This window comes from Penicillium arizonense (genome assembly GCF_001773325.1).
Source record: "Penicillium arizonense strain CBS 141311 chromosome Unknown PENARI_contig026, whole genome shotgun sequence".
Taxonomy (NCBI): Eukaryota; Fungi; Ascomycota; class Eurotiomycetes; order Eurotiales; family Aspergillaceae; genus Penicillium; species Penicillium arizonense.
In genome coordinates, this window is record NW_019173303.1 from 296,684 (window position 1) to 323,571 (window position 26,888).

Sequence of the window (26,888 nt, forward strand, 5' to 3'; positions counted from 1 at the left end):
CAAGATAGGCTTGGTGTTGGCTTCCGGCTATTTGCTAGGCAGCAAGGATTGTTATACAGAGTGACATTAAAGTCTGCATCAATGACACCGGGCAAACGGTTGTAGCCGGTATCAGAAGGACCAGAAGTATCAGTGAGCATTTTAGAGCAGGTCCAATATTCCGAGTTTCGAGGCCTGGGCCCGCTTCTAAATCGAGACATCGCCTTAATATCATAGAAGGAAACACAAAGATCAACCACTCGAGTTGAATGATATTCTTGGCAAGTGATACTCAATTTTGACAACTCCGGTCTTAGCCAAGACATTGGTATCACAGGTTCCGCTAATGTTTGCTGTCTTCTCTGGCACCTAGGATGGATCTTACATCCATTGAGGACTGCTTGTGAAACCGGCATGGACACTCTAATGCGTATCGAGTGATTACCGGTAGTGATTCATATAAGGCACTCTAGTATAGAAATATATAGATCAACATATGTCCGGAGAGTTCGAAGTCTTCTAGAATGCCAAGGTGTTCTACGCCTCGTCGGGCGTTGCACGTTGGGCCTCCCCGACGGATGCCCACGGGTGGTACACATTTTCCGAATTTCAATCACGCAATATGAGAGCTATCACAGACTATGGAGCAGAGACCCGGAATCAACAATGTCATGTATGACAGTGCTTTACGTCTCTAAATCTTGTATACTTTGGTACCTTCGTGTCAACTTTTGTATTGTATCGGAGCAATTGGAGATATCAATGACTCTGTATTTCATTACCCCTATTTCTCGCTATTTATTGGGGAATTTCTAATTATATGATGAGTCCTCGGGCACAGTTTATACCCGAAGCATTCAGATCATATATAGATCCGGTTTCATGCAGTATTTGTAAGCTGACGCCGACACTTTGTGGTTGCCGGAGGCAAGAGCTAACGACTCAGCCTGGGTGCCTGGGTGTCTGGGTGTCTGGGGCTTCCAACTCGCACAGGAAAACCCGAAGGTTCAATATAAAGCGGTTCTCAAAAACGCCGACGATAGTTTTGAGAGCTGGGTGGATTTTTAGTATCAGAGGCAAGAGATAAAGCCGCTCAGCTGTGGCGATACTAATCAAGGATTCTGTTTCATGGATGGGAACACTGGCAATGCTGTGCGCCTTGCCAAGGTATGTGTCGATTAGCCTCTATACACTGTCAGACATGATTGGATGCTTACTTTACAAAAGCATGCAGTGTCTGCAGACGAAAGAAGGTTAAATGTGATGGGACTCGACCGGTCTGTACCTCCTGCAGGACATTTCGATTACCTTGCAAGTACGAGGACTCCGTGCGACACAAGAGATAACACCAGTCAAGCGGCTTTTGAAGCCGAGGCCTGTGGAGGTGATCACGACGAAGGGTCATATACCCTCAATAACCCGAAAGGCGCAATGCGCTTCTTTGGTAAGTACTGGCTCACCGACTATCGTTTCGCAATGGTGACACGAACGACTGAGCTGATTCTACCGGTTACGCCTGGGCGCATCTTCTCATTTTTCCATTGCTTCCCCTGAGGGTGTGGGCTGGCTTGACAACACAAGGGGTAACAATATGTGGCGCCATGCCGTTCAGAGAAACCGAGGTCGGTGGAGGCTAGCCGACTGGTACCCTCGAGCTCTCCAAGATGATTCTCAGAGCAGGTGCTCACTGCCACTACCATCCAAGTCGGAGACATTAGAGCTGGTCCATGAGTATTTTGAGACCTTCAACAAGGCCGTGCCGCCATTCAGGCCTGAAAGCTTTATGATCCAGGTCAACAGACACTACTCGTGGAATCCTAACGAGGGATCCTCATGGTGGGCTGCATTTAATATTGGTCTTGCCTTTGCATACAAACAAAGAGCCGAGGGCTCAGGAGGCAGCGATGACTGGCAACAGTCCCTTTGGCCACGATAGAAATTCAATGAATGTGGTCACAGAGCTTTTCATGCGTACTTGTGACCTCCTCGCCGTCCAAGGGCTGCTCGGCCTGGCACTTTACTTCCAAGGGACGCCGAACCCTCAACCTCTGTTCATGTTTTCCGCTGTCGCTGTGCGCCTGTCGCAATCTATCGGGTTGCACAAATCCAACTCTTTTGGTCTTCCGGAGTCCCAGGCCGAAGAATGAAAAAGGATGTTCTGAATAGCGTTCATTTTAGACGCCGATGTCTGTCAGGACACCCACGACTTCAGCGCTGTACTTCCTTGCGAGGACCCACATGATGAGTTAGGTATGATGGAAATCAGAGGCACAAAGATCAACTTCTTCTCAGCTCTCGCTCGACTTGCTATTATACAACGCAAAGCCTGTGATACACTGTATAGTACCGAGGGGTTCAGGAAGACCCGTGAAGAGCTGATGAAGGATGTGAGAGCGTGCTTTGAAGAGATTGAAGCCTGGAAGCAAAGTATTCCACCAATAGTTCGGCCGCAACGAAACTTTGCGGGTTGTCACAACCCTTTTCTACCGCATATCTTAAGGCTTCATTTTGCCTATCATTTTTGCTATCCCAATATCCACCGAGCCTTTTTGGTCCCTCGAAGATGGTCAAATGCGCCAAACGAAAGACCGAGCGCTCCTGGGCTGCCTATCGATCGAGAGAACTCAACAGAACAATCAAACAGGGGCATCGTTTATTTTCCAGCAGCAGCGCTGGTCGCACTGTTCTCCCAGATCATAATCAACCTCTCCCAGATCATAGCCAACCCCTCCCGTCCTAACGCCAAATCTGATATCTTAAGGATCAACGGAGTCGTCGTCTTTTTAGCAAGAGTGGCATCCCAAGAACAAGACACATATATGGATTATGTCTTGACTAGTGTACTGATTGGAAAAATTCAGCACGAAGAGCGATCCACCGCGCCAAAAACCCCCCGGCTGAGCGCAGGGGGGCAAGCCAGCCACCTCAGTCTCAGGGACGAAGATGGGCACAAAATTCCAATTTGCGCCAGAGCCTTTCACGCCGGGTTTCAATATTTCTGAGCAGGCTTGGATAGATGGCAACATCGTCCATCCAAATCATCCGCATCTAGATCAAGCTTTGTATACTACAGGGCCATCGTCAATGGCTATTCCTCTTGCTTGGATTTGGCAGGAATGCTGGCAGGCGCNNCCCCCTCCCTTCTTTCTTACGATTTTGGTTTATTTGATCTGGCTTAGAATAATGGATAATTATGAATTTCGATTCATATTATATGGCCTTCGATTTTCATCAACCCTCATCGCTACAAATGCTTTGCTTGAACAACCTACACCCATGTGATGGTTGTATCATGATGGCAATTTGGAACAGGGGGACTTGTCCAGATGGGGCTTGCTTCCTTGTCATCCAATCTCGCAACAGGCCTCAACAGGTCAATTTGTCCCCATGGGCTGTCCTCAAACCTCATCATGAATGGAGAGTTAGGGGAAATATATTCGGGGAAGACATTCTTCCATCCATCGATTACCTCCATCATAATTTCCGTGACAAATTGAGCAGGTGAAGAGCGAACGAATGTGAACTCATCGAACGTCTTCTGCACAACCTCGACTGGGTAGAGACCAATCTCTTTGTCAAGCAGAATAGTGTCTCCTGCCACAAGCGAGCTCACCGCATGATAAGACCCGCCCTTCTTCGCTCGGTCTCGAATGCCCAGCATTGCTCCCAGGGCACCCAGAATGCCAGTGGTCATGTCGGAGATCGGCAGTGGTGGCAGAACACTTGTGCCTTCATCGAAGCCCAATGCCCGGCCCATCACGTACGACGCACCCGATGCGGCGTCTCCAATCTGCTGCCACCCGGGTCTCTCAGCAAATGGTCCACTCGGTCCATAGCAGTTTTCGTCGACATATACGAGGCCTTTGTTTCTCTTCGCTGCTACGCCGAGCATGTCTTTCAGGCCGAGGCCCTTGCCGTCAAGCGATCCATACCGGAAGCCTTGTACGAAGATATCTGCTTCGCCCACGAGCTCCAGAAGGCGGGCCTTATCCTCCTGTTTTCCGATATCCAGATCGATAGTGCGTTTTCCGGCGTTAAGGGCCAGTTGGAGGACCTATCTGAAATCAGGGTTGTTTCAAGACAGGGAAGAAATTCAACTCACATTCAAGTCGGCGAGCTTGCTGCAGTTGACACGGATAACATCCGCGCCAAATGACGACAATGTAGTACCAACAGTGGGACCAGCAATGATGCGCACCATCTCCAGTACCTTGATCCCAGCCAAGGGACGACGGTCAGGAAGCTGACGCAAAGGAACTGGAGGCGTCTCCTTCGCATAAGACTCATGTGTATAATTTATGAGAGGGTGTTCAGCAAGTCGCTTTCCCATCTCGGTATTCCTCCAACCCTCGGGGGAGTAGCAAATACTACCACACAGCCCATTTCTCACATTATGCATCTCAAGCTCATCGGCACTCCACCTTTGCACATGGCCCTTGATATACTCGTATCCCTCAGCGAAATCCTTCAAGGGTACATCCATGTCAATTCCCATGGACTTAAGCGTCTTACTCGCATCCAACGATCCGTGCAGTTGATACCACACCTTCGGGTCCTTGGTCGGATACAAAGCAGTAGCCCGGCCAGACAACGGACCAACACCGAATCCCTGATCAAAATTCCGGGTGAAGATCTTGGATAATGTCCCGGCCCGTGCAAGGGTCGACACATCCGATCCGTTCACGTATACGGTGAAGGTAGACGCGAGCCAGATTCCGGCGTGGTCCGTGTCCACGGTGACACTCGCTTCCTTAGCTGGCTTCCCGTCTCGCAGTTCGAGGAGCTCGTTTCCAACCACTCCGCACATGGCATGTAGCGCTGCCACCACCGCGGGGGATTTCATTGGACCCGGGACCATGGGATCTGGTCGGCCTTGGAACTTAACCGTATCCCATATCGCAGTGTCCTTTGTAAAGCCGGGTGTTCTCGATGCGAGGAGTTTGAAGATTCGGCAGGTGTCTTCTGGTACTGGGAGGACGGTTTTGTCAATATAAGTGCCAGGTCCGTAGATCTCATCTCCGGGAATGGTCTCGTGCATGTTTAAGATAGATGCAATAAACAAATAAGCAAATTTTATGACAGCCAAACCTCAACGGTCTGGGACTCCCGGCTATATTTATATGGACATATAAACGAAGTACATTATGCACGCCCCTCCTCTGCTAAATGGACCTAACCTTCTTAGGGGAGCTACACTAAGGTCGTATTCAAATGTCTGTATCGATCGCCGGCATACTTACTGCCTTGGGTATAAAGTTTGCTGGACGCCTAAAGAGACCCCTCCAAATCATTACTTGCCTCGGTCCATATTCCTCAGTGTTACCTGCTCTAGAATCCCAGTCCTTGGATCTACAAGAGAGGCTCCTACGTGTAAATTACGCAACTTTCACGACACTAAAAATTAGGTTCTCCACCAAGTAAATCACTGAGCGGAAATTCTGAGCTGTGAAAATTGATTCTACTGGTCTCTAAGGACACGATTTATGCATCCGTGGGTCTATATGTGGAGACACCCCTGCCGTACACCCGGATGCCAGCTTGCTGTATTTCCACGGGCCGCGGGATTTCATGTTGAGAGAGTTGACATATACGGGCTCTGTCGTTACCTCGGATACGATTGTCCGGGCCGACGAGTTGAGGGGTTGTGTCACAACAAGAAAGGATTTGCATAAGAAGTTATAAGAAATTTATAAGTTTATGATTTCATCCTTGGTTGAAATTGAATTGGAAAAAAGCAGATTTTGATACCTCGTTATCGATTATCGGTAGACGATAAGAACTATACGATGTCGCCCAGGTACATCGGTGGACGACCTGTCAGGGTTGCTAATTGCTCTGGATATCATGGTACGGTCTCAATAAACCGGTTAAGCAAGCGTATACTGACTGTACTGAAGGGGATCCTGCCTATGAAATGTATCGCCAAGCAACCCTCGGAGATGTCGATTTCATCACGGGAGATTATCTCGCCGGTATGTTGTTCCGATGAGCGATGGAGAAGTAAGCTCATTATATGAAGAGGTCAATATGGCAAATAATGTGCAGGCCTTCCAACGTGGGGAGCATGCAGGCTACGAGGAAACAGCCTGGGAAGGTATCAAGCAAACCATCGACGTGATCGCCGACAAGGGTATAAAAGTTGTGATCAATGGTGGGGCTCTCAATCCCAAGGGCCTAGCCTTTAAAGTAGATGAACTTGTTTGTGATTTTCTTTTCAATCTGCAATAGCAACCAGTTGCTGACTTGCAAAATTAGTGCCGCCAAAAAGGTCACTCTTTGCGAGTCGCATATCTATCAGGGGACGACCTCTATCACAAATTCGGCCCCAACATGCCCCAAACACCAGAAGAGCTAAAGCATCTCGATGCGGAAAATGAATCCGTCAAACTAGGCCCTCTTACATACGCCTTTACAAACATTGACAAACCAATCCCAATGGTCTCAGCGCACGCGTACCTCGGAGCTCGAGGTATCGTAGATGGACTCCGTCGAGGAGCTGACATTATAATATGTGGCCGTGTTGCAGACGCCAGTCCAGTCATAGCCGCTGCTTGGTACTGGCATTCATGGTCAGAGACCGACTATGATTATCTTGCTGGAGCTTTGGTTTCCGGTCATTTGATTGAATGCTCCTCTTATGTTACTGGCGGTAATTTCTCTGGCTTTGACCGGTACCCTATTGACACATTTGTTCAACCTGGCTTCCCCATTGCGGAGATTGATGCTGATGGGTCTTGCATTATTGCGAAGCATCCTGGTACCGGTGGAATGATCAATGTTGATACTGTTCGGTGTCAATTTCTGTACGAGCTTCAGGGAAATGTTTATTTGAATAGTGACGTTAGTGCTATTTTGGATGATATTATTGTCGAGCAGATTGGGGAGGATAGGTATATCTCTCTTTACTCTATTGATATTCGATGCCGGTGACTGACCTCTGTTAGGGTTCGGGTTCGCGGGATTCAAGGATGCCCTCCTCCTCCAACTACAAAATTAGCTGTCTTCTATCCCGGGGGCTTTGAGGCTCAGGTTTTGCTAAATGCTACTGGATATGGCACAGAGGCAAAGTGGGACTTGGTTGAAAGACAGATTCGACATTTCATCAGCCAGAATGCACTTGATCGTCTTGATACACTCGAGTTCCAGAGGTGGGAATGACGCTCTGCTATATTTGGAATCAAGTTTGACAAGCGATTACAGAATTGGTGTGCCTGCTTCCAACCCAGTGTCACAACGAAGCAGCACAACGTATCTCCGCATCTTTATCGCTGCAGTTTCCGCGGAAGCTGTGCTCGCTGTATTAGGGGCTCTAAAGGATATCTCGCTGAAGCATTTCTCAGGTGAGGAGTATTACTTAAATTCAATGAAACTTCAGCTAACGGGCATTATGCAGGTTTCCACTCGTCTCTTGACATGCGCACAGCAATTCCTCGTCCGTTCCTAGCTTACTATCCAGCAATAGTAAAACAAGAAGCACTAAACGAAGAGATAAACTTCATCGAAGGACCAGACTTTATTAAATCATTCCCAACAGGTCATCCATCAAAATATAAAGACCTCCAACCGCGTCAAAGCTACAACCACACCCTGTCCAGCGAAGAAAAAGCCCTCCTCAATTCCCCAACGAGATCAATCCGACTAGGTGATATTGCTCTAGCACGATCTGGCGACAAGGGGGCGAACCTCAATTTCGGCATCTTCGTCACTGAACAGAACCACTGGGCTTGGTTACGGTCTTACATGAGCCGGGAGCGAGTGCGGGATATGCTTGCTAAAGATGATGATTGGGATGAGTCTTTTTTGGTAGAGAGAGTTGAGTTCCCGCATATGTACGCTGTACATTTCGTTGTTTATGGGATTCTTGGGAGAGGTGTTAGTAGCTCGAGCCGGCTGGATGGGTTTGGAAAGGGGTTTGCAGATTACTTGCGTGACAAATTTGTTGATGCTCCTGTTGCAATTTTGGACTGAGGTTTGATTTATTCTTGAAGCACCGCTGTCTAAAAGGAAATTGATAAAATTGATCATCATAATATGTACATCATCTCTCATGAAACTGCCAGAACAGCAACTGCCCAGGGGTCCATATTGATGGAATAATTGCCCGATGGATTGAAAACGCTGGTTGTAACTGTCTGGACTTGCACATTGAAAGGCGTGTTGCCATGATACTGTGGACTAGAAAGCATTTCCAGCCTTCCAGTCTTGGTACCTGGGATTCTGACCTGGACAGTCTGCGGGTCCTTTGCGTAGTTCGCCAATTTCAAGTAATAACTTGAGTCGGTCTTTGAGGCTACCCAATAAACAGGCCCGAAATCTGCTGTCGTGTGGACTGGGACGATAGTATCACCCTTATTTGAAGCGAACATCTTCTGAACGAAATAGGACGTGGAGGGTGTTATAGAGTTGGGAGTCGAGTTAAATCCATAGAGTGTGGGCTATGGAGATAAGTCATTAGCCAGAACCCAAGTTAAAGGCCCAATAGTCCAATACGCCGAGTTTTCTTACCGACCAAGATACGAAGTCAAAGTGCTCCAGCAATGGAGCGTAGGCTGCCATTTTCACAATATCACTGTTGCGCTCCATTCCCATCATATATACAGCCTCGCTGCAGCTTCCCTGCATATACGGCCAGTAGATTCCCTCGGCACTTGACGTGTTCCGAGCTCCATATTCGCCAATCATCACTGGTTGATCCCGCGGCTGGTTATCAAATTGGTTGAACAATTTCACAAAGTCATCTGGCTTTCGATACAGATGCAGGTCAATGATCACATTCTTTGGAAGTGGTGAGGGAAGACAAGAGAAGTCTCCATTGGATGCAACAAATTTTACATCCGGGTACTTGTCGTGGATGGCTTTGTAGATCTGGTTAAAACGATCTGGGTAGCTCTCACAGCCACCAGTGAGATCGTCTTCGTTGCCGATTTCAACATACTCCACCTTCCATGGATCTTTCCGGCCATTTTCGATTCGCATCTTGCCATAATGAGTAGAAGAGTCCCCAAACAGATATTCCATCTCGTTCATTATGTCTTCCACAAAGGGTTCGAGGTCGGGCCCCGAGATAATATCCCCGTATGACTTGCCTGCCCAGATACCTAAAAGCGGCGCCATGTTCATATCTTCACACCACCAAAGATATTCATCTAGTCCAAGCGCATCTGTGTTGGGATAGAACCAGTCACTTTCTCTCCCTGGACGATCAACCACAGGTCCGATCGTAGTGTTCCACATCCATCGAGAATCAACCTGTAAGCCTTCGATGTTGTTGCCGCCTGGGAATCGAAGGAATGCCGGGTTGACCTCGTCCAGGAAAGAAGCGATGTCATCTCGCAGACCATTCTCTCTGCCATTGAATGTCGGTGGAAATAGCTGGATGTATCCGAAATTAAGTGAGCTACCACCCACTTTCGAGCCATCGAAAGTCAGATGCCATTCATTCTCTCCATCTGGAGAGTGGGTAGCGTTGAATGATGTTTTAAACTCCGTAAACTTCGAATCTGTACTCTTGACAGTCATGTTGTGATCAGCGTACACGATTCCACTTTGCGACCCGATAAGTTGTAGGTTGATAGTTCCCGAGTATCTTCCCATCATCCAAAACGAGCTTTTGTAAGTGGCCGCTAGAGCGGGAACTCCTTTATAGCCAGTATTTGCGAAACCCACATAGTCCGTGACTCCATTGGGTACTGCAACCTTGAGCGAGGACGTAATAGAATTGCTGACAGATTTTGATTTATCTTGGGAGATAGTCACATTTCCCACCGGCGCATAGGCTGTCATTCCGAGGCTCGTTCCTTGAAAACCGTTGTTCTGTAGTAATTGGCCATGGATTCCTCCGTCGCCTTGTATAGTTAGCGGTGCTCGCGATCTGCCAATGTAAATTCCATACCGGAATGGTCCATTTCCTAGTGATAAAAGGTCAGTCAAAGAAGTCTTCACATATAAAGCCAAATTACTGACTTCGAACATGATCCCATAGAGCAGCGGACTCGACTTATTCCCCCCCTCACTTGCAACAGTAAGAACAACCGGTCCACTCGGGCTATTATTACCCGGAGCCAGTGCGCCAGCAAGACATGTAATCAACGCGATACACGTTGCCGCGCCAAGACTGGCGTATGTCACCAAATCAGACTTCATAGCAAGTAAGAACTATACGCAAAACCCATGAGAAATCCAAAATGCGAAAAGAGTCGACGAAGATCTGTGCAGCGGACATCAAGCTTTATCTCGGAAGCACTGCCCCTGTTGTAGACGGAGCAATTTGGTCGGCTATGGAGTGTGATTCGCGGTTGATCCTGACCTGATCGGCATTCTCCACAGAAGGCATCATGGACCCTGAAATGGTAACTCAATGCAAATCATCGCGGGTGAAACAGGTTATAAACTTTGGCCCGCTGGTGCCTTTAACGCGGGCGACACAGAGCGGCCAATAGCTGTTGGCTATTACACCATATGCGATGGTTTATGGTGCTCCACGCGTATGCGTAATCTCTTTCATAGATGTGCGTGATGTGGAGAGCGACAAGTTGGAGAAGTCATGACGTCGGATACTCTTCTTCTCATATGGGGTGGTGATCCTTACCCAAGCACTCAATTCCGTCTGACAGTTCTAAGGGGTTAATATCTCTGAATTCACCTTTTGCCTCTCAACGCAGCCATTTAATTTGGCCGGCAGAGCGAAAGTGCCACTGAACCTTTTGTGATTCTAACCTCAGGAGGGCTTGGCAGGGTTGAAGTCAATTGTGGTGCCTGATTCCTCAGGCACTACATCCTTAACGTTAACGTTAACATTACTTGCCAAGCTGAGAGCACTCTCTAGAAATACCGTGTAGTGAGTGTTTGACAGAAAACCTCGCTACACGTCAAGTTAACGCCAATTAAGATGCCACATGCTACGAAGCAGTGCTACAATCGAGGAATTGTCAAAGAAAGCACACAGCATTGGGATTGGTAAAGAAATACAAGGAAGGCAACAGGATGACGAGAATCGGTAAGTAAAAGAAGCCTAAAAGCCCCACTTGGGACCATGGGCAGGAACAGGAGCGGCATCTTCGCGGCGAGAGATCTCCTCGCGAAGCATGGTGATGTCCTTCCCAAGTGCCCGGGCATGGCGCTCAACGACGGATTTTTCGTGACAGATCTCACCATAGACTAGCCATAGCTCCTCTACTGACGCGTCGAAAAGCTCATCAGTGAGCCGCGATGGCTGGAGGATTAATTCCGAACGGATGGTAAGGGGCTGATCCTTGGTGTTGCTAAGGGGAGGAGCGGCAGACTTATTCTTCTTGCCGGAGGACTTCGGACGCTTATGTGTGGCGGCGGCGGGCTTTAGTGGTTTGTAAATCGTGACATGCTTATCCCTCAAGCGGCCGGAACGACGTGGTGTCATAGTGGCGGCTGCATTGCCATCGGAGGCGGTGACCTGAGGGACGATACCGAAATCTTCGTCGATGCTGTCAGGCAAGCGGCACGGATCAGGGCCATGGAGGTCGGTGAAACTCCGTACTTGTTCTTTGTTATCTGCAGGCGCATCTGGTTAGCTATGCAAGTGCTATTTTGGGCTTGAAGATCACAACAAACCGGAGTCTGTGGCTTCCTGGCCCGTATTGGTACTCATATGCGTGGACCCAGGACCTGGGGCGTTTCCAACAGTATTTGGGAGGTCATACTGGGAGGTATAGCCAGTGTAAATGATGTGCCAAAGGGCGGTGTCGTTTGGCGCAGGGCCGGCCTGGTCGGGCGAGGATGCCATAGTGGATGTTGGAAGGAAGATGTGAGGAAGAAATAGCGAGTGAAATGGTTGTACAGTAGCCAAAATGGTGCATTTTCATTGTTATGAAAATAAACTGCCGGCACAAATATCATCGAGAAACCAATTAATCGAGCGCAGTCTTCCTCTCCTTGCATCATCTAGTTCCTCATCCTTTCCTTGGGCTCTGATGCTCACAATTTCAGGATGGATTACGTTGTGGTTTCGTAAGATAAGCTTAAACAAGCCCTGAACCCGTGGGAGCTACATGAGCCGCATGAGAGGAGCCGCATGAGAGGGGCCCCTGTGGGTCCGAAGCATACACTGACGACAAAACAAGAGTCATCTCTGGCGTGGGCAAAGGCATCATTGCTTCTAGCGTGGGCCTGCCCATCCGGAGCATGGCCCTCAAGCTCACCGATATCAAGATCGAACCTACCATCAATCTTGATGTCGCGACGCTGAGCCTTACCGAGTAGGGCCCCTTATCAACTGTCAATGACCCATGCTGGCTGCCCTAGACATGGCGAAAGCTTGTTACCGATGACGGCGGCGAAACGGACCTTGACCTGAGCAGCTACGAACGATACCTCATGACGACGCTTCACCCAGATTCTGGGTACCTTGTCATTGTTTCCATGTCCGAATTTGACAATATCATCGACAATGGACTGCTTGGAGCCATGAGGGACATGCTCGAACGTATCAAGAATAAGCCCCAAGGCAACAGATATGCCAACAAATACGTGTCACAGGTGGTGAAGAGTATCCTTCAACTTGCTACAGGCGTACCCGAAGTCTCTCAGTACATACGCGGAATCCTTCCAGACTTGCCCCTACGCCATTAAGAATGTCCGCAATGTCCCCAAAGAAGTGGTTGGTATTCTTATGGATTTGCCAGAACTCGCGAAGTACATGGACTAAGTCACAAAGGGCACTCCCGAAGTCGACAATGACAAATTCAACAACATCATGCGTCTCGGGAGCCATTGATGCATATTTCGTGAGTAGTTCATTTTTTGGCCTCTCCGGGTAATGCGTATACAGTATGGCGATAACTATGAATCGTTACATGACCAACTCATGTAAACGGAAAAGAACCTTGAATACGGGTCATTCATTGTTCCGGGTAGGCGTGTGGCATATTTCCAAGTTGCCAATGTGGGCAAAGCACTAAACCAAGTCTGCCTTGCTTTGCTTGTTGGGGCTTGGTTTTATCCAATGGGGTTCAAAAATATTGTACAGCTTCGCCAATATAACACCCTCCACAATCAGGTGAAAGTCTCACCACCATTTTCCAAGTACTCAACCTCTTCCGGGGTGGAAACCCTTCCAAGCGCCTGGTTCCGATGCGGGTACCGTCCAAACTTGTCAATGATGACCTTATGCCTTTTCTCAAACTCATCATTCATCTTCAAAAAGTCCCTGACAGCATCTATTTGGTTGGATAGAACATCATAGCATTCCTTTTCTTCCTCAGATAGTGTCGACGGGTCCCTAGCCACAAATCCCTCCATATCTTTAGCTGTATCCGCATGCACCTGGATAGCCTTCTCATGAACCGCCGGACTTTCGGAGTGCATGAGGGGTAAATGGAACCAAGTCCGATAAGTTAATCGAAAGCGGAAGTAAGAGGACTGAATCGGGATGTCTTCTTTTAGTGCCTGTAGGGCAATTTTCTCGGCCAAGGCTGTGCCTTGGTTAGTCACAGTATTCTCCAGATGTACGGGGTATGTAGCAAGATGATAAGTACTCACGATCAAAGTTTTTAAAGACCAGTTTTGATTCGTCTCCTCGAAAGCAGTTGCGAGGCATCTGGTCTACCAGGATGATCATGTTAATCCAATCCATTGGGGACGATGGATTCACCGCAGCGATTATATCCAAAGCAGATGCTCCGGAGCTAACAATTGTTTCCAGAGCTGGGCGGAATTTCGTGCTTTAGCTCGTTAGACTTGATATGCGGCAATAGTTGAAGATTGGTAACTTACACGCAAGCCTTGTCGAATTCGGGATCGCGCGTAAACCACCGACCCATGTCGCTCATCTTTGGTAGGATGAGAGCTTCTTTACTCTCCAGATGATCAAACCATAAGGTATGGACGTCATCGAGGAGAATTGGCGTGAGAGTCTGCTTCAGCTCGGACTGGTTAACCATGGTGACGGGCGATGAGTGAAATTTGCGTATTAAGTTCGGTCCGTAGAAGCCTCGGTGCAAGTATGACCTCTCAATTGCTTGCACTCGACAGCTTTGGGATGATATCGGACCTGTTGCAGGGATCACCACTGGCTTCAAAGGATTTAATCTCGCAGTTTGAAGGAGTCTTTTTGCAACTGCCTGTCTTTGAATGAGAATCATGGTGAAGAATAAATAGAACACGGTAGCATACCTCATTACGTATTATATGTGACATGATATTCCAAGTAGTTAGTCATTACCAAGCAATTAACCTTGAAGTCCGAGTGCCGAGATCGCGGTGACTGGTGTGCTGAGTCATCATCTGCATTTCAACCTCATCGCAAGCCCTTCCAGGCTAAAGAGGCTAAAGATTGGATAATTGTGAATGATATGTCACTAGTACCCTGGTTTATGTACATATCAAGGCGAATAGAGAGGGACGAATTGCATATTATGTCAGAAGGCCGAAAGAGGGCAAAGTTTCCCAAGATAACGTCCCCGCACACTTCTCCTCACACTATACTCCGCATACTACTTGGTCATGTTCGATCACCTGGATCTTTTTGATATATTCATACTCCTTCGGCAGTGATGCGTCGAGTTAAAAAATCTCGAAATGGCTGTGGGAGATGCAAGAGTAAACGAGTCAAATGCGATGAGCTTCAACCAGAGTGTTCCCGGTGCATACGTTTAGGGGTCAGATGCCCTGGATATCTTAAGTCTCTGCGATGGATCACCGAGAGTCCTGCCGCATCAACCTCCGATGCAGAGGTCAAGTCGACTGCGCCGGACCAGCCGCCTGCTTTGCCGCAAGATGAATCGACCATCGAGCCTCACGACTCGGCTTTAGGGGGCTTCGACTTGGAAGAGTCAAATTCCCTCTGTGGTAATCTCTGGGATCTCCCGGGGGGTGGCTTACCCGAATTGACGGATTTATCCTCAATGACGGCAACGTCGCCGTCCTTTTCGCAATCAAGAGATTTTGCTCAAGGTTTCGGCCAGTCTGGAGATGTTGGGGCTGATCTTTCGCATTTTATGTCACTCATTGGGCCAACACCCGCGCCCGAGGAGCACGTCGAAACTGTGTGGCGAGACTTCTCGCCTTCGGCCATTGTCCGCAGCTATCCACCTATGTCTCAACGGTCTGCGCCTCGTAACTTAACGACAATATCTCGTCCGTTGAACAACCCCTCATGGACTCTTATCGAATACTATTTCAAGGAGGTAGCAGCATTGTTCTCGAGTTACGACAGTCAAATGAACCCCTTCCGAACAACGGTATCTCGTCTCTGGGGGTCTTCTCTCGCAATGTGTCGAACAATGCAAAGCATGGCAGCCGCAAAGCTTGTCAACGATTTCCCTCAGTTCGGGCCAATGGGCCGGCAATTGCGCAGCGAGGCCGTTGAGATTATCAGTCGCGAAGCAGTAATGGACGACAAGTCTTTACTAGCGCTCCTGATGCTCGGACAGACAGCCAGCTGGCATGACCCAACTGATCTAGGTATATCATTCTTCAACATGCTTCGCAAGCAGCTCAACACTATATCCTCATCTTCACACAACCAAACCTTCAGCTTCAACAAGAACGACAGTAATAACTACCGGTTCTTCGAAGAAGCTCTCATCTACTGGGAAATGCTTCTATCATTCGTCGCAGATAACGACACAATGGTCCTACCACATAATCCCCACTCCACTCCATCAACGGGCGAGTCTCTCGTTCTCCAACGAGTCCCACACCCCTGGACTGGCATCGCGCGTGAAACTCAGTTCACCGTACACGAAGTCGGACAACTCGTCCGCCGAGAGCGAAAACGCATTCGATCAAGAAGATATACCTCTCTAGATGACATCACCAGAGCACAATTAGCACTTGAGAAAGCCCGCGAACTAGAAGAACGTCTCTTAGCCCTGGCCCACCCGTCCGAAGCCGAAATCGTCAGTCCCGGCGACGACGATACCCCGGTCTGGCACCTTCTCACAATGGCCGAGGTCTATAGATGTACCGGCCTGATGCAACTATATCGCGTCTTCCCAGACTTGCTGTACAACCGTCTTCCGCAGACATCATCATCTCCTACATTCCATTGCCCAGGAAGTACAGCTTCAACATCCAGAGATCCATTCTTCCCCATCGACCTGGATAGCATGAATCTCTCAGCCTTTGCAAATCAAAGTCCAGAGATAGCAGCACAAGGTCCCAATCCTCCAGACATCACTCCCTCGCCATCCTCCATTCCTCCCCATCAACCAACACCAACACCAACACCAGCACATACAACCACAACCACAAATCCAAATCCAAATACCGAACAACCGGACCGCGAAACCCTCTATAACACCTGGCTAACCGAATTCGCCGTAACAACCCTCTCACGCCTAAAAACCATTCCCCTAGAATCGGGAACGCGCTGCTTACAGCCCTTCCTGTTAGTCGCATCATGTTCAGAATTGCGACTTTCACATCTATTCCCACAAGCAGACGACCAAGTCGAGAATGACCATCCCACCGATGACGGAACCCATCAGCCGACAATATCAAGGGAAGCAATTGAAGTCTCGCGCACGAGACAATTCATTCTGGGTCGATTGAATAATTACATGCATCTACTCCCGCCGAAGCCCATTCGTGTCTGTCTGAAGCTTGTTACGGAGGTCTGGAGGCGTATGGATGCTGCTCGGGATGATGTCTTTTGGGTTGATGTGATGTTAGACAATCAGTGGGAGACTACAATGGGTTAAATGGGTGTATTGGATGGTTGGATGGCATAGGTTGGATGTACATAGGTGGATTTTGCTGAGCTATGGATACCCGGCTTTGTTCTTCGTCTGCGTGATTATATGTAAAGAGACATACGGGCATGCGGCCCTAGGCTCTTCAACCTAACCTCCAGAACGATGATAGCTTTTAGCGAACTATAGAAAACTGCTTGTGGTTGTTAGGCGCGATGCTTGATGGTTAGCAATGGGGTTTTAAAAAGCCACATCGTTGGCCAAAGGTCTAAAAGAAGTGGAGGTCGGCCATTTCGATAGAGTAGACTCTCTCAAGCGAAATGGTGCAAGAGCGACGTTAGGAGTATAGTTCTCTATCACGTGGTCTACTTTATATGGACAACCACATGTCTTGTCTTAATGCAAATTTCCAATTATCCTACAAGGAAGAGAATGGGTATTATAAGTTCAATTGATTGATTTGATACTCCGAATCCTAATCATCCAGTACGTAGACAAATCTTTCACGGGTGCGTCTATCAACTGGGATATCCTATCATGCAAAAAGAGAGACCTGAAAGCCCGAAAGTTAAAGGAAGTGAGTAGCGTTGAAAAGAGTCACGAGCAGAAGGAGAAGGAGAATGAGAATGAAATGGAGATGGAGATGAAGGTGAGGTCATGGACAAGGAGACATTCACAACAGAGTTCCAAGGGAGAAATCGGGAGATAATCAATGACAAAAAGGGTGAGTATAATGCATATGGTAGATAATGTGTACAGAGAATGGGACAAGAAGGAGTAGGGTAGGATAAGAGGCCCAAGACCAAAATGATCGAAGCCAGCAGAAGTTGAGCTGAATGGACGGAAGAAGATGCGGGCTCAGACAATTACGTGCTGAGGATATGCAAGTCTTGGCCAAGGCGACTTAGTGAGTAGTAGCCCGCTGCCAGTACTTCCATCCCTCACCAACTCCGACGAGACGTTTGATGCCCTCGACACCTACAGCTTCTTCGAACTTTTGCTGATCAATCTCCTCGCCGCCCTCTTCGTCTGTGCCGTTGCGTAAGACGGCTGGGTAGAGGACGCCCACGCCGTCGCCACCCAGAGTAACTTCGTACCTGTCGAAGCCCTCGTTGGCGAAGTTGTCTTCGAGCTGTTGTCTAACTTCGGCCTTGGCCTCGGGGCGGAGAAGTGTGATGGCACATCCACCTCCACCTGCACCGGTCAACTTCGTCCAGCCAATGTCGGCGTAATCGACGAGTTCGCGAATCCGCTCGAGACGGGGGTGGGAGACACCAAGAGAGACGAGGAAGCCGTGGTTAATGCGAATTAAGGTACCAAAGTGGGCGAGTGTCTCCTCAGAGATACCCTCGAAGTTGGGATCCTCGATCAAGCGTTGGGCCGAGCAAGTCACCTGATCGATGGCATCGAGGATAGACTCCGTCACTATAGGATGGGCCGATTTCAAGTTGCTGACCTTGTCGACTTCCGTCTTTGTGGAACGCGCTTGCCGGGTATCAACAAGGAGGAGGGGCAGCTCGGGGAATGTGGGCAGCGGCAGAACAGTCGGGGGCTTCGTGTAATCGAAGCGACGGAAAATCACGGCCTTGCCGCCTGCGGCCACCGTATTATCCACCCCGCTGGGGTTGCCATGAATGCAAAGCTCTCCAACAAAAGCCCAGCGGTTGATACGCTCAATCTGGGTCTCTGCTTCTTCAGGCGGTTGGTCTGGGTGGGGGCCGGCGAGGGTGCGGATCTGGAGAAGCAGCGCGGAACTGAGACACACGCAGACACTGGCACTGCTGCCTAGGCCAGCTCCAATTGGGATGGTGGATCGGAGGGTGTAGATGGCGCCTGGGCTTTGGGGGGAGCCTAGGGAGAGGAAGAGGTAGAGGAAGGCGGAGGCGGAGCGGATGTGGGTTTTGCGGTCTGGGTGACCCTTGGAGACCCCCTGGAGGTGTGGCTCGAGCGATTCGACGAGTTCGGGGTCGAGCTCCGTGACGAGACTGTAGTAGAACTTCTTTTTTGAGGGGTCGTGGAACTTGTCCCAGGGTAGGGTGTCAATGTCCCACGTATGGTTGAGACCTAGATCGCGGAAATTCAAGGTGATTGTGCGCTGCGATTTGGAGAGGGTGGTGACGAGTAGATAGGAACGAAGGGAAATGGCTGCTGCCATGGCAGCCTTGCCATGGACCACGGCGTGCTCACCAAACACAATGACCTTGCCCGGCGCGGACACCATGAATGTGGGCGCCATAGGCGATGAAGCCTTGCGAGACATGGTAGGCCGCTTTGGTTCCTCAATGCCATTCATTTGCGATTCTGTAGAGGCAGTATCGGAGCTGTCATCCACTCCGTTCTCGCCCTTGGGATGAACAGAGACACCGTTCACTGGGTTGTCGGGAAGAAAGTGGGCGACTGTGCGACGTTGAGGGAGAGCTGAGGCTTTCATGCCGTTCAAGCGACGAATTGGGCTTTCGGTCATGGCAGGCTGGAATGTGAGGGGGGACAAGGAGGCGGAAATGCGATGCGGCGATGCGGAGCGGCGAGGCAATTAGGAATTAAAGGGGCAAATAGTCATAGAACGCGAAAAGCCCTCAACATAGCCAAAAGTGAAGTAGAAAAACAAGCAACTGGAGACCCTTTGAGTGATCTGGAGTAAAGATGGGGGAGTGCTCGATGCTACTGAGTATACGAGGGAACGCGACGCATCCAATCACAACTGCTGCAATCGCAATTGGTCAGACGTTTAATTAGTCTATAGATCGCTTAGCTTAGGTCTGCAACTATTTCAACCATTTCTCGCGTCTCTATTGGATGGTTTTTAGTCCGCTAATTGTGTTATATAGTGAAGGCTCCTCTTTTTTTATTCTAGAAGCTCAGAGTGCAGAGATTTTGTGGCGTGCAGTAGCGCCGGAATGATCGTCTCTATGTGTCTCTTAATATTGCACACAACGGTAATATCGAACCAGGCCCATATGGTATAAAAATTAATAATGTGTATTTTTCATCGGTGAAAGCAATGTAAGGGGTAACAGTCGATATTACACCATAAACAAAAGTCACCAAAATCTAGCGGGTACGAGTTATGTAGGACTTCTAATTTGCAAGGGTCGTCAATTCGTCACAGGTTCATCGTCACGGTCATGCTGTTGCTGTGGACCAGGAGACAGGGGGGCAAGTCTTGCCACAGCACCTCCAGGTCACTCAAGTAGGACGCACTGTCCTCTTCGCTAAGCGAGGTGCCTTCCACGGGAGACGGCAGGGTCGTGAAAATAACAGCCGTGTCACCGCTATGCTGGAGCATCAACTCATTTAGAATCAAATGTTGTGCTCGGCTGGGTAGATCGTTAAAGGATAATGGAACCGAGGCCATGCTGGGGTATCCAGATGCATTGTTGTGGCGGATGTTGGGTGGGGTAACAGATGGTCGCCGGGCATAGATGGAGTCCAGTTTATTGAATCTTGGAGGGGAATTTTGAGCGGCGAACATAATGGAGGGGCCATTCTCCTCTTCGGCTTCAATGTTAACCTTTGCCTCCGGGATGGGAGAGGAGCTGAACCGATTGCTAGATGCAGAGCGGCTCATGGGAGGTCGTCGAACGGGGGTTTTACTCTTGGGGGAGGCATCATCCCCCGGTTCGATGATGGATGGGATCTGTTGGCTGGCCGATGTTTCTTCGACGCGAGAGCTAGGAGTCTGTGTGTTGGGAGAAACTGGACCAGGACTATAGTCATCAGTCTTGGACCGGCGAAGCAGTCGCGAGGAGCCAGATCCGCCCTGAGGAGTGGCTGTATCCCGATCATCAACCTCGGGTTCGCTGGTGTAACCTTCCATGTCACTGTCCTCGCTCGAGCTCGAGCCGTCAGAACTATCGTAGTCGACGAACGAATCCAACAATCGATGTGTTTGCATGCCAAGGTTCACTCCTCCTAGAGCTCGGAAGCTAGATATAGACCGTCTGCGGCGAGTGGACTGGATCAATCGTCTCAGGCCAGTCGCTCGCTGGCGCAAATTCTTGGCTCCACTGTCTTGGCTCGATGGACCTTGCCAGCTGTAGGCCTTGTCCAGATGCAGGCTGTCACTTGCTGTGTCCGAATCCTGACCCCGGTCTTGAGCGCGAGCTCGTAAGACTCCTTGCCACCATTCCTCCTCTTGCAAAGTGGACCGGACCTTTTCTTGAGAGTCGGCTGTGACTGATGAAGTATCGCCGTTCACAATAATCCGATAAGCCTTGAGGTCACCGCAGGCAAGCCAGAAGACCAAGACTTCAGCTTCGATCCGTAGTTTGTCAAGAAGAGCCTCAACTCGTCCTCTTTCATCCTCGACGTCCGTTTCATACTCCACGAACACTGCGACTCGAATTTTGTATGTCTTTTTCCATGAGGGAACAGTATTCAAAATACAGCCCAGTTGGAGAATTAGAGTGTATGTGTCGAAATTAGTGGTGAGCACATTTTGTTTGCTTTCGTTATCAGCCCCGAGCTCGGCTGACATTTGGATCGGCCACAGGTCAATGTACTTCTTTGTGTGACGACCGTGGGGGTCAGGAATCTCAAGATCCTCGAATCCTTTTGCTACAGCAACATTGATCCTAAGCTTGAACAGGAGATCTTCAAGGATTGTGACGTAACTTTGGCCGCTCATGGGTGGATTGCTTGGTCGATTCTCAGTCTCATCCGTTCGAAGGCCATGAGCTGAGTTACGTCTAGTCTTGGAGTCTCTTCTGCCAGTGTTTGAGAATGTTTCAACGAGAGATTGATCTTGTCGGAATTGGTCGATCACGACAATGTTTGGGCGCATGCCTCCCAGTCCAGAGTTCAAAACGATATTTCGCATTCCCCATTCTGCTGCAGGCGAAACAGAAATATTCACAAAGGCTTTGATTTTGGAATACTCGACAAACTTTGTCCATGCCGTCTGTTGGCGGCGCGCTTCAGGGACGGCCGCCGAAAAGTCATCGGTCACAAGGACGTGAGCTAGCACAAATAGGGCTCCTTTCTTTAGTGAGTTGCAGAAAGAGACCATCTTGTACTGCCTGTCAAGATCGCTGACAAAGAGCAGGATTTGAGGACGCCAGAACTTGACATGCTCCTGGCGAAGACGAAGTAAATATTTGCGCACTTGGTGATAGATCAGGCTCTGGCTGACATCGCCCCAGGGCTTTGGTGGCGAGCTGTAGTGGATCAGCAGGAAGAGCACGACCAAAATACTAACACATCCCGAGGCATAGAGTCCATCCACGAAAAACATGCTGACTCCACTGACCAACGTTCCAGCCGCTGCGGTCTGCCAATTGAAGTAATGGAATGAGGGACGGAAATTGGGCGCTGAGCCAATTTTCAACAAAAAGCAAGCAAGATTCATCACGAGGAATGTCATCAAATACGTCATCGTAATAAAAGACGCGATGCGGTTAATGTCGAAGAGCATTGTGACTTGAGCGAACACAAAAGTCACGATGATTGCATAGACTGGCTCGTCATTTTTGCGAGTTCCCTGGCCAAATATGCCAATTCCAGGTAAGAGGCTATCTCTTGCGATAGCCTGAAGGAGTTTCGCAGATCCGATAACGCCCATCAAGGCGGAGAAGAAACTGGTTGCGAATTCTCCAAGAAGGATGACCACGTCGGAGGAATTGACCTAGATCCAATCAGATCATGCAACCTTTCTTTTTGCGAATTGTGACTTACAATTTGAATTACATTGACGTTGTTATAGAATGACTCTCGAGTAACAGACGCTGCCATTGCAAGAATGACAAGCCCATAGGTGACAAAGGTCAACGCTAGTCCGGAAAGTGTACCCTTGGGGATAGCTTTGCTTGGGTTCTTCAAGTCACCAGACATGCTTGCACCACTACTACAGATTAGTAAACTATGCTTGGCGATGTGCACTCTCTCACTTACGCGAAAATACCTCCTGTGGCAGGGAAGAGAATACCAAAGAGATCTTGGAAATTCTCACGTCCTTTCAGCTGACTTCCCGCAGCCCCTTTGGTGAGGTGAGGCTTAAGGTTCCCCATCAAAGTCTTCAAGCGAAGTCCCGTGAACTCAACGCCCTGATGAGGAAGAGAGAAAGGCTTCACGAATAGTGCAGAAAGTGGAATGCTGAAGGTGGCCACAAGTAGTATGATAAGAAGCCCATTACTTGCCCTGGCAAAAATGGAGCTTCCCGCCAAGCAGATACCTGTGCAAAAGACCAGGATAACAGTACCCCAGAGGTACTGCCACCAGAATCCTTCCTCGAGGAAGTTGGCCCAATCACCGGACTCTGTGCCAAAGTTCTGGGTAAAACAGTCCACTAGACCAACGGCGTTCATTCCAGTGTTGAAGACGTAGCCCAGATAGAATACAATGCCGATTGAGCCACCGAACTCAGGTCCCAGGGATCGAGAGATCAAGTAGTATGCACCACCTCCTCGGACTGTTCCATTTGTCGCAATTGCAGACAGAGACATTGTTGTCACAAGGTTGATTGTGTAAGAGACAAGTAGCAGGCCTTCAATGGATTAGCAGAGGCCAGACCCTCTACGGAAGTCTACTCACCTAAGATACCCAGTACACCAGCTTGCCCTAGAATGAACCCGAATCGAAGGAACATAAGAATGCTCAGCACATTCAGAGTCGTCGGAACAAATACACCGGAGAAGGTCCCAAGCTTCTTGGGTTCATCCACCGCTCGAGACCGATGCCCCTTGTCCTTCTTATCAACGCTGGAATCGCGAAGAGGGCCTGTAGACAACACATGTGGTGAAACATTCTCTCCATTATTTGAATTATGATCATGTTCTCCCCTATTATGCCACCATTGAGAAATCCCTCTGAAATAGTCGGTGGGTGATGAATGGCGTTGGTCCTCCGCGGGTTCTGACGAGTTCACTGGCTCATATGGACGGGCCCATCTGGTCGGTGGCCATGGTAATAGTCGAGTGCGTTCATCTGAGAGAGCCTGGGTTGAATCGCCTGGGGCGAGACGTGAGACATCTTCTTCGGCAGTTCGAGTCGAGAAGTTGGGTCTTCGTCGAGACAAGGAGTCGGAGGAATATCCGCCTCGTTCAGGCGTCATAGCAAATGCAAAGGCTATATGAACATAGGGGCGATACCAGGATGTACAAAAAGAGACAAGGAAAGAAGTAGAGGAACTAGACATGGAAGTCAACCACCTGCGTCACCTAGCATGACGTTCAGGCAAACAGTGCAAACGCCGTTCAACCTCTCCGTGGCTCGCCGCTTAGCACTCTTCAAGTTACATCTCGACTGTTTCACCTCCTATTTGGTACACTGTCGGCCCACGATCGTTCATGCCCACTCTTCGACTTTAAAGACTCCTTGGTGCTCACCGTGAGACCACATTCAAAATGGCAGACAACGGAGAGGGCTCGTCCCTAACTCCAGCTCAGTCTGTGCCAATAGCCTCCTCGGTACGCTCGAGGTCCCCCGCGCCTGAGCTCGGTACTAGACAGGCTTCTATTGCACGACTTGCATCCCCGGTGCCCTCCCCATCATTTGGAACTTCCTTGTCCTCCCGACAGGGAATCCCAGCCAGTCGGCCTATCACAACCAACACCGAGCAGGACTTCTCGAAATCATTCGCTCATGCAGCCTCACTTCCTGGTCCCGGTCAATCCATAATTGCGTCACAACTTCAAGAGAGCCTAGGTCGCTCGCCGCCGAGGTTTGGGACTCCAGTGCGGAACACTGGGTCTCCTGCGTTGCATCTAGATCCCCGACCGATCGCCTCACAGTATGGATCTTTCGATACGAAGAATGAACGCCAGTCCCCTGGCCCTGGAATGGCTCCGTATGAAGATCCTGAAGTTATCAAAAGACATCTGGTGACGGACCAGGGAGATGGGCAGTCGGATATTGCGACCAGCATGGGAGACGAGCAGTTCTCGAGTTTACAGCTACAGGGTGGTGATATCACACGACAGGTCTACCGATGGGCGGAGGACGCTGAGGCTGAAGCCGCAGGTCGATTCATGCGCAGCAAGAGTTTCAGCGTCAGCCGACCAAGACCAGAACATGAGACTGAGGATATCGACACAATTCGGGTTCCTGGAGGGTTCCGCAGAGATTATCTCCGGAGAGCAGCTGGAAGTCCACACCGTGGAAGTGCCCAGGGATCTACTTCAGGGGCACCCCATGCTCATGGCCCTCCCCAGCTGCCTACCACGAGCTTCTTGGAATTCTTGACTCTGTATGGTCACTTTGCTGGAGAGGAGCTGGAGGAAGATGACGAGGTCCTTGGGCCTGATGAGTACTTTTCGTCCGATGCTTGGGACGAGCCAGAGGAGGGTAGAGAGTCTGGAGAAGATGCAGCGCTATTGCAGCCAGATACACCAGGCCGGAAGAAGAGAAAGCACAAGCAGCGTTCGCCGGCCGGCAATACTACGACAACAGGTGCTGTGATGTTGCTGCTCAAGTCTTTTGTGGGTACCGGTATCTTGTTCCTCCCCCGAGCCTTCTTGAATGGTGGCATGCTCTTTAGTAGCATGGTTCTGCTGGGTGTGTCGATTTTGAGCTATTACGCCTTCATTCTTCTCGTCAACACTCGCATGAAGATCGATGGTTCCTTCGGTGACATTGGTGGCATTCTATACGGCAAGCACATGCGGCGCATCATTCTCGGATCAATTGTCCTCAGTCAGTTGGGCTTTGTGTCAGCGTACATTGTCTTCGTCTCGCAGAACTTGCAGGCATTTGTGCTGGCTGTGAGCAAGTGCGTAACCTTCATCGACATCAAGTACATGGTGCTTTTGCAGCTTGTCATCTTCCTGCCTCTGTCTCTGATTCGGGACATCAGCAAGCTCGGGTTCACCGCGCTCATCGCTGATGTCTTTATTCTTTTGGGACTGCTATATATCTACTACTACGATGTTACCACGTTGGTCAACCAAGGCGGCATCTCTGATGTCATTTCCTTCAACCCGACTACCTGGTCCATGTTCATTGGTACCGCCATCTTCACATACGAAGGCATTGGTCTCATCATCCCCATCCAAGAGTCGATGAAGCAACCCCACCGCTTCCCTGGTGTTCTGGCTGGTGTCATGGTTGTCATCACGTTCATCTTCCTGTCTGCTGGTGCCCTGAGTTACGCAGCATATGGATCCACCACCAAGACTGTTATCCTTCTCAACCTTCCTCAGGATGACAAGTTCGTCAACGTGGTCCAGTTCCTCTACTCTCTTGCCATTCTACTGAGCACTCCGCTGCAGCTCTTCCCCGCTATCCGTATCATGGAAAACGAGCTGTTCACCCGCAGTGGCAAGTACAACCCATACATCAAATGGAAGAAGAACGGCTTCCGTTTCTTCCTGGTTATGATCTGTGCTATTGTCGCCTGGGGCGGTGCCGATGATCTTGACAAGTTTGTTTCACTGGTCGGAAGCTTCGCTTGTGTTCCATTGATCTATGTTTACCCGGTACGTTCTTCTATATGCGCAGCGCTCAATGATATACTAACCGTATCTTAGCCCCTTCTGCACTTGCGCGCTTGTGCTCGCTCCAAACGTCAGGCCATTGCCGACGTCACTCTCGCGGCCTTCGGTGCTATCTGCTGCGTCTACACGACCTCCTTGACTATCGGGAACTGGCTCGGCCCTGAGGTCCCTCAGAGCCCAGGATACTGTGACTCTCATTAAGATCTTCATTATTTCTTTGATTGTTGTAGAGCGTGGCGAATTGGCCCTAGGTTTTGTTGCATTTCTTTTGGTTTCGTTCTAACTCTAGATCGTTGCATATTATGTGTTCTTCCTGCTGCTTCAACACTTGAACGGATCTGTGTGTTCACAGTCTTGGGCAAAACTATCACTATATTAGACGATTTTGGGTCGAGTGATCCTTCTGTACACATAGCATTCAGGTTTTTGGATTAGCATCTACCGATTATGTATTTGGTCTCTCTTTCTCCAAAACGTGGGCATCATGAGCTAGACCCACCAGATACAACAGGGGCATAAGTGTGTATACAGTGCCACTGATGAAGTATTGGACAGTCTCTACACAGAAGCCTCGAAGCGAGTATGCCGTTTTATGCATTGTTTTCGTCCTACTTTGGCCTCTCCTGATTGACCTCTTTTTTACCCGTTTTCGAATGCCTCGAATTGTAGTTATTTACATACAAGTGAGGGAGTGTAAGGGCTATGGCCTATGACTTACGCTTTAAATGGGAAACTAGGTCAAGACAATTCAAGACAGAATGTGATTCAAGCGCAACAAAGAGCCTATGTACAATGGCTATCGAAACACCACAGC

General features: G+C 49.4%; 11 protein-coding genes across 11 annotated transcripts; 5 read left to right on the forward strand and 6 right to left on the reverse strand.

Annotated features, from left to right (window-relative positions):
- Positions 1 to 1,570: 1,570 nt before the first annotated feature.
- Positions 1,571 to 1,915, forward strand: PENARI_c026G11778 (fungal specific transcription factor domain-containing protein; the record flags this gene model as incomplete). The annotated part of the gene is made up of 1 exon (XM_022636015.1): positions 1,571 to 1,915. The coding sequence occupies one exon, from the start codon at positions 1,571 to 1,573 to the stop codon at positions 1,913 to 1,915; it is 345 nt and encodes a 114-aa protein (XP_022484198.1).
- A 1,332-nt stretch (positions 1,916 to 3,247) lies between these two features.
- PENARI_c026G00710 (uncharacterized protein) lies at positions 3,248 to 5,017 on the reverse strand (the record flags this gene model as incomplete). Its single annotated transcript, XM_022635885.1, has 2 exons — positions 3,248 to 4,033; positions 4,082 to 5,017. The coding sequence occupies 2 exons, from the start codon at positions 5,015 to 5,017 to the stop codon at positions 3,248 to 3,250; spliced, it is 1,722 nt and encodes a 573-aa protein (XP_022484128.1).
- Positions 5,018 to 5,765: 748 nt separating this feature from the next.
- On the forward strand, positions 5,766 to 7,947 carry PENARI_c026G04453 (acyclic terpene utilization AtuA family protein; the record flags this gene model as incomplete). Its single annotated transcript, XM_022635933.1, has 7 exons — positions 5,766 to 5,826; positions 5,877 to 5,951; positions 5,999 to 6,177; positions 6,235 to 6,869; positions 6,924 to 7,127; positions 7,180 to 7,319; positions 7,373 to 7,947. 7 exons carry the CDS (start codon positions 5,766 to 5,768, stop codon positions 7,945 to 7,947), a joined length of 1,869 nt encoding a protein of 622 aa, XP_022484124.1.
- Positions 7,948 to 8,024: 77 nt separating this feature from the next.
- On the reverse strand, positions 8,025 to 9,951 carry PENARI_c026G10989 (uncharacterized protein; the record flags this gene model as incomplete). Its single annotated transcript, XM_022636007.1, has 4 exons — positions 8,025 to 8,414; positions 8,485 to 9,824; positions 9,872 to 9,887; positions 9,943 to 9,951. The coding sequence occupies 4 exons, from the start codon at positions 9,949 to 9,951 to the stop codon at positions 8,025 to 8,027; spliced, it is 1,755 nt and encodes a 584-aa protein (XP_022484149.1).
- Positions 9,952 to 10,990: 1,039 nt separating this feature from the next.
- PENARI_c026G01659 (uncharacterized protein) lies at positions 10,991 to 11,737 on the reverse strand (the record flags this gene model as incomplete). Its single annotated transcript, XM_022635897.1, has 2 exons — positions 10,991 to 11,517; positions 11,566 to 11,737. The coding sequence occupies 2 exons, from the start codon at positions 11,735 to 11,737 to the stop codon at positions 10,991 to 10,993; spliced, it is 699 nt and encodes a 232-aa protein (XP_022484186.1).
- A 204-nt stretch (positions 11,738 to 11,941) lies between these two features.
- Positions 11,942 to 12,658, forward strand: PENARI_c026G09989 (uncharacterized protein; the record flags this gene model as incomplete). The annotated part of the gene is made up of 4 exons (XM_022635997.1): positions 11,942 to 11,961; positions 12,075 to 12,186; positions 12,256 to 12,489; positions 12,521 to 12,658. The coding sequence occupies 4 exons, from the start codon at positions 11,942 to 11,944 to the stop codon at positions 12,656 to 12,658; spliced, it is 504 nt and encodes a 167-aa protein (XP_022484141.1).
- A 347-nt stretch (positions 12,659 to 13,005) lies between these two features.
- On the reverse strand, positions 13,006 to 13,892 carry PENARI_c026G10805 (DUF924 family protein; the record flags this gene model as incomplete). The annotated part of the gene is made up of 3 exons (XM_022636006.1): positions 13,006 to 13,424; positions 13,492 to 13,673; positions 13,726 to 13,892. 3 exons carry the CDS (start codon positions 13,890 to 13,892, stop codon positions 13,006 to 13,008), a joined length of 768 nt encoding a protein of 255 aa, XP_022484162.1.
- A 637-nt stretch (positions 13,893 to 14,529) lies between these two features.
- PENARI_c026G02710 (uncharacterized protein) lies at positions 14,530 to 16,655 on the forward strand (the record flags this gene model as incomplete). Its single annotated transcript, XM_022635910.1, has 2 exons — positions 14,530 to 14,601; positions 14,655 to 16,655. 2 exons carry the CDS (start codon positions 14,530 to 14,532, stop codon positions 16,653 to 16,655), a joined length of 2,073 nt encoding a protein of 690 aa, XP_022484127.1.
- Positions 16,656 to 17,550: 895 nt separating this feature from the next.
- On the reverse strand, positions 17,551 to 19,110 carry erg12 (mevalonate kinase; the record flags this gene model as incomplete). Its single annotated transcript, XM_022635899.1, has 1 exon — positions 17,551 to 19,110. The coding sequence occupies one exon, from the start codon at positions 19,108 to 19,110 to the stop codon at positions 17,551 to 17,553; it is 1,560 nt and encodes a 519-aa protein (XP_022484255.1).
- A 639-nt stretch (positions 19,111 to 19,749) lies between these two features.
- On the reverse strand, positions 19,750 to 23,694 carry PENARI_c026G12391 (putative cation chloride cotransporter; the record flags this gene model as incomplete). The annotated part of the gene is made up of 4 exons (XM_022636019.1): positions 19,750 to 22,269; positions 22,320 to 22,485; positions 22,536 to 23,127; positions 23,175 to 23,694. 4 exons carry the CDS (start codon positions 23,692 to 23,694, stop codon positions 19,750 to 19,752), a joined length of 3,798 nt encoding a protein of 1,265 aa, XP_022484200.1.
- Positions 23,695 to 23,986: 292 nt separating this feature from the next.
- On the forward strand, positions 23,987 to 26,275 carry PENARI_c026G08283 (putative amino acid transporter; the record flags this gene model as incomplete). The annotated part of the gene is made up of 2 exons (XM_022635979.1): positions 23,987 to 26,056; positions 26,108 to 26,275. 2 exons carry the CDS (start codon positions 23,987 to 23,989, stop codon positions 26,273 to 26,275), a joined length of 2,238 nt encoding a protein of 745 aa, XP_022484134.1.
- Positions 26,276 to 26,888: the final 613 nt, after the last annotated feature.